This window comes from Apteryx rowi, unplaced genomic scaffold, assembly GCF_003343035.1.
Source record: "Apteryx rowi isolate R43461 unplaced genomic scaffold, aptRow1 scaffold_284, whole genome shotgun sequence".
Taxonomy (NCBI): Eukaryota; Metazoa; Chordata; class Aves; order Apterygiformes; family Apterygidae; genus Apteryx; species Apteryx rowi.
Window position 1 is genome coordinate 430,137 of NW_020449241.1, and position 12,276 is coordinate 442,412.

The following is a 12,276-nucleotide window of genomic DNA, read 5'->3' on the forward strand; positions in this document are numbered from 1 at the left end:
TACCATAATCCAGTATTATCGTAGGATATTTTATGTGAATCAGGAGGAAATACAACAATTGTGTTGCTGACTAATAATTTTGTTGGCAGGAGCCATGGTAAGAAAATAACTAGTCTGCTTTTCCTAGTTTATTTTGACTGTATTGTTAAAGAGTTGGGAAGTGGCATATTTTTAAGAAGATAAGTCTGTTTTACTAATACTGCCAATTCTGCTACTGAACATGTATAAGGCATTAAATCTCTTCATGAGAAGCTGATTTTTCTTTTCAGCCAGACATTCTTTTTAAGCTAGCTCCATTTTAATATAACCATTAAAGAGTAATATGCTATTTCTTGATGTAAGAAGACCCATTATGCCTAGCTAAGTTCCTCAGGAGAGAGGAAAAAAGGTGAGTAGCAAGTGGTAGGGTATAACTAAAACTGAAAGAGTCAGCAGTTGAAAAGAAAATGCCTAAGATATGTTACTTTTGGCAAATATCTTTTATCAGCAGTGCTTTTCCACAGGGATTTATGCCTTGTGCTTATGGGTGTTTTGTCCATTTATTTATTTTTATTTTTTAATGAGWAACTTTCCTAGGAGGATAGTTTTGTTGCAAAAAAAAGTTAACACTGTTGCCATGGATATTAACTCACTTTTCTCATTTTGCGCACTTTTTTGATATTCCGTACTGATAGTATCCAAGAGACTTTTAATGAAGACTGTTTGCTCAATAACTCAACAGCTGTCTTCCATATTTGTAATAGTTTCTCGTCTCTTGAACCTAAGAGCTGATATTACATTATTCCAACTTAATAGTAATAAAAATGATTCAACTAAACTTAATACCACTAGAGGGGGCTTTGTTATAACTGATATTGAAAAGTAAAACTTAATATAGAAAATATGACTGTGGTTTTGAACTAAGACTTAAAACTGTTCTAACCAGTGCATATGAACTTCTAGCTAATGATTAATTTTTATGGGCAAGCTGTGCACCTTGGTGTAGATCTGTCTTTTTTCATTTGTTCTCCCAAACCCGCTGCTTTAGTCCCCTTCAGAAAATTATCCAGCGATACCTCTTGGCAGCAATGCTGGAACGTTAGATCTGTTCTCTACACTGTTTTCACAGAGATAATTCTGGCTGTAGGTAGGATCGCTAAAGTAAGTAATATGGTGTGTGTGTTCTCATGTATAATTCCAGTGAAGTCTGAAAGTAGTCATCAAATTATCTTTYGGACAACTTTCTTTATTACCCAAATTTGATTCAAGTATGTTGTTTCTAGATCTCCTTCTGCCAGTGGCAGAAGCCAGGTTAACCTATTCCCGCTGTGCTAACAGAAAATTCGGTCCCCTAGGAGCCGCTGAGCATTATGCCGCGCAGCGGAAAGGGAGACGCCGCAGAGGTAGCAAGCAGGCAGCACCGAGGTTAGCGCGCACCACGCAAGGCTACGTGTGGCGTAGCAGGGCACCCCGAGCCCAAAAGGGAAGGAGACCCGCCGCGCTGCTGCGGCTGACCCTGCGGAGGCAGCACGGGAAGTAAGGACGTGCGTGGGGCCCTTCGTCTAGCCCCGCACATCCAGCACCTGGGAAGGAGCTGGCTGCTAACATCCCAGGGAACACGGTAGTCGTATCTGATACTGAACAACGTATTTAATGGCCTAGATAAAAGCATTCTGGTTGTTTAATTGGAAATGTCTTGCTGTTTTACATAGACCTAGTGCCCTGTTTTTATGAGAGTTAGAATTATGCAGAGAAATTGTTTCCATGGAAGCAGAGATCAGCAAAGAAATAATGCACTCCACATTTCCTGCAAGATTCCTTTAACAGCCTGCTGTTCTAAATAATTAACTCTTGGAATGCCATTAAAATTTAATRTGGATTAAAGGAAATAATACTTTATTTTTTTAGTGTCTTAGAGGCATCTTTTATGTAAGTGTTTTTTTTGCCTTTAAAATAAGTGTGTTCCCCTCCTTATTTACAGAGGTAAAATCTACCAGTACAAAAAAGTAATTGTAGAAGTGCACTTTTATTTTGGCAAGTTATGCAACTCTGTCAGGGAATAATTTTAATAACTTAAAGAATTCTAATAACTTAAAATTATTCCATCTTTCTGCTTTTCTTGCCACTATTTTGCATTTCTTGCTTGGTGATGTTATGTTCTAAAACTGTTGGACTTCTGGCCACCTTTGAGGGAAGAGGCAGCGAATGCAGTTTATAATTAAAGTTAACAGCAGTGAGATCCTTCCAACAGCAGGGAAAACGGACCGTCTTTTTTCATTACCTGGGGTTATTCTCTCATATATTACTTTTTGACAAGCCACTTAATTTTTCCGTACTTCACTATAGCTGTCTGTAAAATGTGGAGACTCTCTACTGATGATATGAGGCTGAGGCCAAGTCTGAATCTTTGTAAACATGATACAGGCAAAATACTATTTACAAAAAAAAAATCCTATTACTGTCCATTCATATGGTGCTTTCTAGGTACAAGAGCAGCTCAGCTCTCATGTGTATAAACTGCCGTAGCTCCATTAAAGTTGGTTGTGAGCTATAACGATTTATAGCTGTTGAGGATCTGTTCTCCAGTAAAACCTTTTGGAGAGAAGAAAAACAATCTACTTTCTCTACCCATAAAGTTCATAATACGAAATAAAGACAAGATATGAGCATGTAGTTGATAATAGATTTTGACTCTGAAGGAGGGATGTGCAATTAAAAAAGTATTGCTTGTATTAAAGAGAGGTAATGAGTGACTTAGTTCTTTTCCCATAATTATTTTCTAAGACATACTAAACTATTATTGAAGAATCCTGAATTTGAAACTTCTAACAGTACTTGTAACAATTTTAGCTGTAGATCTCCATTATTTTCTAAAATAGGTTACCTATGATTATTTTTATCTGAAGGAAGGATAAAATGCAGAGGTACAGTAATGCGCTCCAAGTCCTAAAAGGAGCCAGGAATAAATTAAGGAACTTGCTTCATCTTCATGGCCCCAAGTAGGGTGTCTTTCTGTGGCTTGTTTAGAAGTAAGAATAGGTCCAGCTGCAAAGCTGCGCTCCAGATTATGCCCTTTTCTAATGGTAGAGGGTATTTACATCCAGAGTTTTAATTTAAATATATGCTATGTCGTAAGTACTCAGTGGCAGCCAGTTTAACTCCCTACTGTTTACATAGACACAAGTCATAAYTTACAAGTAGGTAATCTAAAGCAGGGTGGGCCCTCGGAAGGAAACCAGCACAGATCGAAGGAACTGAATGCAAGAAGGCAGTTTGTAAGCTGCGTGGATGGGAGAATGGCATATCAGTGTCTGTGGTCATTATTGGTCCCCAAACAATGATTTATAAAGTGCCTGACAGTGTTTGGCAGATCAGATGTTGTACTTGCTTAATGCAAACCAAAAAATATCTTTCAGTTGCTGTCAAAACATGCAAATGATGATTCATGGCTTGTAGATCATTAGGACGCTTGGGAGCTACTGGGATGCACTGTGAAAGGCATTACTCAACTTTCAGATTGAAAGATTTCTTCAGAAACTGCTAACAATTCTGTAGGGGTAATACAAGCATGAATATTGTTATTCATAATACTATCTTGGGATGAGTATGTGTCAAAGGAAAGGCAGAGAGACGAGCTTTCCATGTTGGAAGATGAGCATGCGCTCCTGTGCTCTGTAAGTAGGAGAGTAGTCAGCAAACTGAGGAACAGTCACTCCACCTGTGACCTGAATTGGCAGCTACTGCAGCTTTTGGTTAGAGCATACATTAAAAAAAGATTTTGTTTTATAAATACATACATATGAAAGTAGTCAGGAGATGGTCTGTAATCAGTAAGAAACCAGACAGTGGAATGATACAGGAGGTGTGTGATGGAAGATGCAGGAAAAATCACGAAGGAGGTGGAGGAGTGGGAATGTCTCAGCTAAGGAGTGAGATTCAGCCCAGAGAAATGGGCATAGGCTTAACCACTCTATGGAGCAATCTTTCTAGAGACTGTTAGCCTGTCCTGCTACAACTCCTTGAGGAAGCTTAGTAACATCAATTCGTTCATGTCTGGCAGACTCCTTTCTCATCTCCATGTAGATATTAGAGTCAGAGTAACTGAACAATGTCTACCAGTCCCTTAGCACAAAGAAGTGCTACTGCATACTGACAGTACAGATTCCTTCATCCCGCTCTGGCTCACCGTGTTCTGACCCCACAACTGGAAGGACAGAGAGGCTTCTGGGAGAGGTTGGTACTCTCAGCTCTATCTCTGCTTGCTTTTTGCTTCCTCTCGTGATCTGTTCTCTAATATATGCSTATGTGCAAATGCATGTTCCTTACAGATACGTTTATGTGCATACACCATAAGTCTAAAGAATGAAAATGGATAAGTGATGGTTTGTGCTGTAAGCTGTAGGGGAAGTCCACAGTAGGAACTATGCTTCACGTTGGGCTTGTCTCTTGCCTGTTGTTTCCTCATTAAGTAGGAGGGAAGACAGGCATCTGGGGAATCGGTGCCGCTCCCTGAAAAGTGATGAAGGTGCAGCTTCTCTGGGATTTGTGGATTATGAAGGGCCAGTTGTTTTGGAAGGAGAACCCGTCTGTCAGGTTTGATTTGAATTTTGAAAAAGGGAGCAGCACACCAACATGTAGAAACCAGTAGACTCTGTGGGTTTAAGCTTCAGATAGTGCCTGCTATCGCTTCGGACTTCTGCGCTTTCTACCTGTAATATGGAATTGCAGTTTGGAGTTTTGCTGATTTTGGTTTTGGTGGTAGCTTCATCAGGGCAGGAGAGTTGTACCTGTGCGACCAATAAGTGGACGGTATGCACGCAGGATGTATCTGGGATCTGCAACTGCACGCTGGTGGGTTCAAATCACAGGGTAAATTGTTCAACGCTGACTTCAAAATGCTTGCTGATGAAGGCAGAAATGATCCCCCGCAAGGGCAAGCGCTTCCATGGACCTCGCAATGGGTTTGTAGATAATGATGGCATTTACAATCCAGACTGTGAGGACAGTGGTATCTTCAAAGCCAGGCAGTGCAATCAAACTGATACTTGCTGGTGCGTCAACACTGCCGGAATAAGAAGAACTGAAAAGGGGGACAAAAGCCTAAAGTGCAGTGAACTGGTTAGAACAAGCTGGATCTACATTGAACTGAAACACAAAAAAATGTCCAGTGTCTTTGAAGATCTCGAAGTAGCAAATGCCCTGAAACATCTGTTTCAGAACCGATACAAACTGCATCCAAAGTACGTTGCAGACGTGAAGTATGATTCCCCTTTTATCCAAATCCGCTTAAGTCAAAATGACTTTGAGAAATCTGACAATGATGTAGATATAGCTGATGTAGCTTATTACTTTGAAAAGGATATAAAAGACAACTCCCTATTTCATTCTAACAATACCTTAAATGTCTCTGTTAATGGAGCAGCTCTGGATATTGAAAAAATACTGATTTACTATGTTGATGAAAAGCCACCAGAGTTTTCTGCGAGCCGTATGATTGCTGGCGTTAGTGCTGTGGTGACAGTGGTGACACTGACTATTGTCTTTGGGGTTAGTGCGCTGGTTATCCTGAGGTGGCGGCGGACAAGAAAATACAAAAAAGTCGAGATTAAAGAAATGGGTGAAATGAGAAGACCAACTTTACAATTGTCTTAATGCAACTTTAACAAAAACAGCAGAAGTAAAAATTGCAAACTGATTCAGTGTGTGTGGGTGGGTTTGGAGAGCGTCTTCCCTTTTACTAGGGAATTGCTGGTGATTTCTAGAATTTCTAGTTACTGTTTTGAATGACTTTAGTTTAAGAATGACTAACTTTTAGGTATAAATTCATTTAGAAGTTGGTTATCAATCTTTTAAAGAAATGAGTCCCAGTTCAGAGGTTAAGAAGATTGTTATAACTGTCTATTTAGCATAATTTAGAATAGTTTCGCTGATACTGTGGGCCTGGTTGAGCTTGCTTAAAAACTTTGAGAGTCCTTTGGTATATCTAGCTACTGAAACTCCAATACTTGCTGTGTGACCCAAATAAGCTAAGGCAGGCTTTCTGTATTTAAAGAAGTTTTTGAAGAAACAGGTGTTTTCTAAAGTTACTGGAACTTTTTTCATAAACAATTAATTTCATAAATATTGCTAAATAAGTGAAATTGTGATAAGGTCCTTACTTTACAACATCAGAGGCTTTTATACGGTCATTTGTTAGGAAACATTAACACAGTTACTTCCAGGTGCACAGATGCCAAGTTTCTGACTTTGTATTCAGACAGCACAGTGAGCTATTCCCATTTGTGCTTTTCAACAAGGGTCTGATGCTTGTCGTCGGCAAAGATCCCGTGATATCGATGCAAGTGTAAGAAAGTTAACCTTGGTGTTCTGCCCAAATTCAAACCTGGGTGATTGTTTTCTGTCTAACTAAATTCCCCTTGCAACTGTAATGGTAGGAGATATTTTTCAGGGTTTAACAGCTTCACAGGAATGCTACACAACGCTCCAGGACCAGCTGAAAAGAGCTTTATTCTATCAGAGCTGCAGGGGGAATTTACAAGAACGTAGTAATTGAAGTTGGAATTTGGCCAAGACACTAGAACTGGACAACTTCGCTACCTGCTCATCTACTGAGTTCTTTGTTTCGTAGGTCATATACACCAAGAAGGACATTTTAGAACGAAAGTAGTGATAGTTATTAAAAAATTAAATATTGGCAGTTGTGTTCTCCACACTGTATATGGATGTCTGAAGTCTCATCAGCCTAATCTGGTTTTCATTCAAAAATCCAGTGGTTACATTCAAGACCACTACACACAGGCAGTCCAGAAGGGTCAGCTCTTTAGTTCTCTTAATTGGTCTCAATGGCACTAGTTTGTAATCCTAATAAAAATCCAGTAATGTGCAACTTCTAGAGTAAACTACTTATTACTGTAGTGTACAAAAAAATGCTCCCCTTCCTCCCACCCTCCCCATCCAAATACTTGTGTAGGTTAATGAATAGGATGCTGGGAAGAGAATGAAAAAGCTCAGATTCTGTTTGTACCTTTGTTTATAACAGAAAATGAAGAGACTTATTCTTTAGTATTTGTGGCTAGAACACAAGCATCTCTATTTAACCTAATTGTTGTTCACTTGCTTGCTGGAAAAACTTGAACTTTGGATATATGGAATGGGGCAGATGTATCACATTTCACAAAAATTAGATTTTATGCAATGACATCAGTGATAATATATTCAAAAAGTTTTGGAGCAGGGCCTGTAATTTACTGCATATCTTATGGCACCAAGTTCAAGCTGGTAGTTTTTTAGTCAAGTATGTACATTAGTACTGATAAAAGATGAGGTGGAAATCAAGTATCTAGGCTGAGTTCTCCCAAGTCATAGGGAAGTTCAGAACTTAGCCGAATTCCACGCACAGTTTTGCAAATAGCCTTCTTTTATAAAATGGTTTGAACTGAAAATCTGGAGCTGGGTACCTCTCAGGCTTGGAGAAGTATGGGATCAGTATGAAAATTTTGTTTAACCCCTTTTGTTCTTGAATTAACATATGTGGAACTAATAAAAGCTGTCTGTTTGATATGTTAGTGGTGTCCTTCCCTCAGAGAAGATACAATCTGGATGATGCTTCCATTCCTTCCCTGTCATGGGATCTGTCCAGAGGACTGTCCTGTTTATCACTCACTCACATCTGGTGGTACACATCTCAGAAGGCGCCAAGAGAGCTATAATTGGTTAAACAATAGAGGCCAAATTCTGCTGTTCATTTTACTCATGTCTACTGCAACTGGGCAAATAGTTTAATTAGAATGCAAATTTCTAGAAAATAAGAGACAGGATTTACTAGTGTAGGCTGAAAAACATAAGACATGCAGTCTTTTCTGGGGGAGATACTGTGACTTTTAACAGTGTTCTAACCGCTTCAGTTTTCTTATTTGTCTCATGAAAATACTTTGTTTTCCTAAGATGAAAGAGAAGATTTTATATTAAAACAGAATATAAACACATTAAGCAGAAAGCAGTATAAACATATTGGCAAAATTCTCATTAGGTGAGGCAAAAGAGACTAAATTGTTTTAAAAACACAAATCTTAACAGATAGGTGACAGTGTGTGAGTGTCTCTTTTGGGCTCCTGCTTTTCTTTTTAGAAACTGAGATTGAGAGGAGACCATAGTTATGGTGCTATTCATACTTTAAATAATCATGAAAGGACTGCCCCATGAAAAAGATGTGTTTTGGTCAGTTATTTCCTTGTTAGGCATCAAGAACTGGTAGACTGTGCGTGCTGCTATGGGGCTGGAAAAGCACTAGGGACGTTTAATGGCAGTAATAAGGTACATGCCTGCAGTTAATCAAAAGAAAAGGAAGATTAATTGCAGTACACAGGACAGAGAACATCTCTTTGGATTATGTCATTTACTTGAATAAAGCTATGTAAAACTATTATAAGATTTGGACTTTAATAAAATAAACATACTCTCCTATTGCTCCTGCTAAGTACTCATTTCTCTCCTGCTGTTTCAGTCATCATCTCTTGGGCTATACATTAATATCTCTTTCACATATGGCAGATCAAGTATTTCACTGTAGCGAACCATGATGTTCAGCTTGTTTGACATTCTGTCCACCACTGATGTTCTTACTCGAAATAATTTCTAAGGATAAAATGAACTCCTTGTCAGTTTTAAATTTTGCAAAATAAACATGTTTTTTGTTATTCATTCTAATTTCAAAAGTCTAACTCTTAAATTTCTGTTCGTCCTTTTGTTGATTATGTCATCCTGTTTTAATGTCATTTTTGTTTATTGGATTTAACTGGATAGGCTGTAAGCTCCTTGAAGTGGGATCTGTGGGCACAGCCAACACAGTGATAGCAATGGTGGTTTTGTGCTCTAGATGGCATGGGCTGACAGCTTTCGAGCAGTGTCCTGAGCAACGTTAACTAACATCAATCACACATTTATTTCTAAGTAAACCCAAAAGAAGCTAGTGTATTCAGTGCATTGTTTTGTTTTGGAAAGCTTTTATAAAACATTGTGTGTGTATTTTTGTATATATGCATATATACTTATGTATCTCTAAGTAGATGCAGGAATAAACACAAGAGCAATAGGAATGAGGAGCTCTGAGCTACTACCTATATATATTATATAACAGATATAAGGTATGCTCATTTTAATGAAGGCAGAGCTGTCTGGGACCTAACCTATATTCTGCAATTCCAACTAGTGAAGGGCTGCTTTAGTTACAGAGCCCAAAATAACTGCTGGCAGAGAAGGAGACCTTGGTTCTGTGCTATGGCTCTGAAGAGGCTAGCGGTGCCCTTTCCATACAGCGCTACAACCGCTTTTGTGCAGCGGCATAAAGAAGCCTTTAGCCTTGTCTCCTATCTCACTTTGAATTTCTAGTTAAAAAAAAAACAACCAGAAAGCATTTTTCGAACTACTCAAGATCTGAGGACAGTGCCAGGAGCAATGCTAATGCTACAACAAGGAAATGAGAGATAAGGACTCATGGAGGGATTAAAATCCTCTTAAACTCTGTTCCGTCTGTTCCCCTGGTGAAATCCAGGCCTGTTTATATATGCAAGCTTCTGTTCTCATACATGTCTGCATTAGTTTACAAATGACTGGGGGGTAGGGTGCACGTGCATGCATGCATTCCTGCATCTATACTTAAAGATGCACACAGCACTTTGTTTATGTTGGAGCAGGCAAGCCCTACCAATTCTGCGGCCTTGGGCGAGCCCTAGGGGAAGCTTTATGGCAGCAGATCCTACTCCGTACCGAGCCAGCCTGAAGGCTGCTCTAGCTCTCATCAGTAGTAATGTAGCCCAAGCCCACTGCTGTCCTGGATGACAAAGACAATCCTTTTCTTGTCCCATTCCCCCTCACTGCACTGCGGGGACACAGTAGTGTGTAGGACACAGCACTATTTTCCACATTCTATTCCACAGGTCTATTGGGTTCTCCTTTTTCTTTCCCATCTTCATATGTTCTTTTCTGTTGTTGGAAATGTTAGCTTTGTAATTCTCTCAGTTTTTTCAGTCTCTCCAGATAAATTTTGTATTTTAGATGCCCCAATTTTGCCACTGAACAAGTTCCTCTGTTAATTGTGCTAAGAATTATTGTATAGTGGAGAGTGTATATGGAGAGCAAAAGCATTGAGAAACTCATATCTAGTCAATCAAGGGTTTTTGATCCAAGGTGGTTTCCTCCACACTGACTTGTAGCAGGGATTTGGGGATGGGTAATGATAAGCCGCTCCTGTAAGTTCCATCCTACCACGTACACAGTTCATAAGTATGCATAATATGCATTTCATCTTAAAAAAAAATGACTGTGAAAATGGTTCATGATCTTAATAACCTTTACAGATCAATGAACAACAGTGAAATTCAGTGTCATCAGAAAACCTATACACCACTTATGATCTCTAAGTAGGTCTTACATAGTCTTAAGGCATGAGAATTTGCCTTCTGGTCGTCTTCAGAAATGCRAACTGCACTGTCTTTTTTGAAGAGACAAAGCTGGTGATCAAAATCTCAGTCTGCACAAGGAGTAAATCTTACCTACTTCTCTAAAGCTCTATGATTTCCTCAGAAAAAAAGGTGCTATGTAGATATATTCATTAAACTTCAACAGTAGCCATGGTATAAAATGGCTAGTTTGAATGTTTTTTTGAACTAGCTGTCTATGTATAGAAAAATACCACTTTATAACTAGCCAGTGATCAACTATTTACCAGATTTTCACATAGAAAGACATTTAGAGTTGGTATCTGACAGAGATATCCTATAATTATCTGTGCTGTATTTGCTGCTTGTCTGCTTTTAAATTTTAATTATGAGCAATGCCGCTTTTGGAGATTTTAGAAGTGCAGAACGTAGAATACAAATTTTTAGCCCCATCTTGTATTCCTTGCACACTCAAAACATCCACTGAGTTTAATAGGAATTTAGGTGAGGAATGCAGAAATAGCTCCTATACCCTCTATGCAGACAGAGTTCAATAACACAATTGGAGAAACAAATAATAGCAGAAAGAAATATGCAAAGAAATAAACCCATTTTCAGCTTTGAGATTTGAAGGAAAATGGAGACTCAGTGAGGTGGAAGAATGAAATTTGTTCCACAGATGGTAGAAAGCTTTCATGCTCTGCTTAGGAATGGAGAATGCTAGATGAAGAGGACAAGAAAAGCAGGCAAATACAAAGGCTAAGAAATAAGGACGTAAGCATCAGGAGACAGTCATAAATGAGAGTTTGCATCCCAGTTCTTTATTTTTTTGACAGCTGAGATGCACACAGGCCTTAGGTTAGACAGACTGCCTTTTGGCTGCTGCAGCTCAGCTGTTTTCATGACTGAAGCTCACAGTCACCAAAATTAATGCCACGCTAATTGACTGACAGCTTTTACCCTTCACATCCCTTATGTTAAAAGAGGCAGGGCAGGTCTTAAAAGGGAATTGCGACAACTGAAAAGAGAGTTTTTACCTATCACTACATAAGGTTTCTTCTTGGCCTGGACTCCGAAGTCCAGTCACTATGCATCTCCCAGGCTGCTGTCCCCAGTGGAAAGGACTGTGCCAGCAAAGAGGCTTGATGCCGATAGTAGAAAGGGATGGAATAAAAAGGAGTTCAGCGAACAGGGAGCAATGCTGGACTGGGCTCACGCAGTCTGTATGTGACCGCAAAGGGCAAAGGCCTGCGTTTCCTCACCTTTCCCAGCAAGGGGACCTTTGTTTACAGCAAAGGCCTGTGGCTTGTCTGAAGCGTGGGCTGCCCCGTCATTACCACCCGCACCTTCCAGCTGCACCTCTTCATCAAGTAACCTGTCAGCTCCTTTGTTCAATTCAGCATCTAGGTAGATGCGTGACTGTTAGGCCAGAGGGGCTGGCCAGAAGTTACACACTGGATTAGCAGCTGGCCATCATCTGGGGCCTGGGAAAAGCCAGCCATCCCCTCCCCACCCACCGCTCCCGGTGGCAGCGGCTCCCATGCAGTAGCGGCAAGCGCCTTGACGCCAGGCCACAGCGGCAACCCAGCGCGAGGGACGGAGCAGGGGCGGCTGAGAAGACAGAGAGCAGAAGGGGCCTGAAGGACAGGCTGCTGTACGGCCCTAGGGCTTCGTAACTGGGCCAGCACCAAGGATGCAGGAGTCGCCTGAAGCGCAGGCGCCCGCCTGGCCGCAGCCTTACGACAGCACGGCGGGCAGGGCAGGGGGAACGGCGGCGCCTCAGCAGCCCCTGAGGAGACACCGCGCGCGCGCGGATCCCGCGAAATGGCGGGTGCTGCCGCCTCGCGCCCCTCCCGCCTCG

The 12,276-nt window shown here is 40.5% G+C and overlaps 1 protein-coding gene across 1 annotated transcript; it reads left to right on the forward strand.

Annotated features, from left to right (window-relative positions):
- Positions 1–914: 914 nt before the first annotated feature.
- On the forward strand, positions 915–8,685 carry TACSTD2 (tumor associated calcium signal transducer 2). Its single transcript, XM_026069015.1, has one exon. The coding sequence runs from the start codon at positions 4,696–4,698 to the stop codon at positions 5,629–5,631; it is 936 nt and encodes a 311-aa protein (XP_025924800.1). The 5' UTR covers positions 915–4,695; the 3' UTR covers positions 5,632–8,685.
- The last annotated feature ends 3,591 nt before the right edge of the window (positions 8,686–12,276 follow it).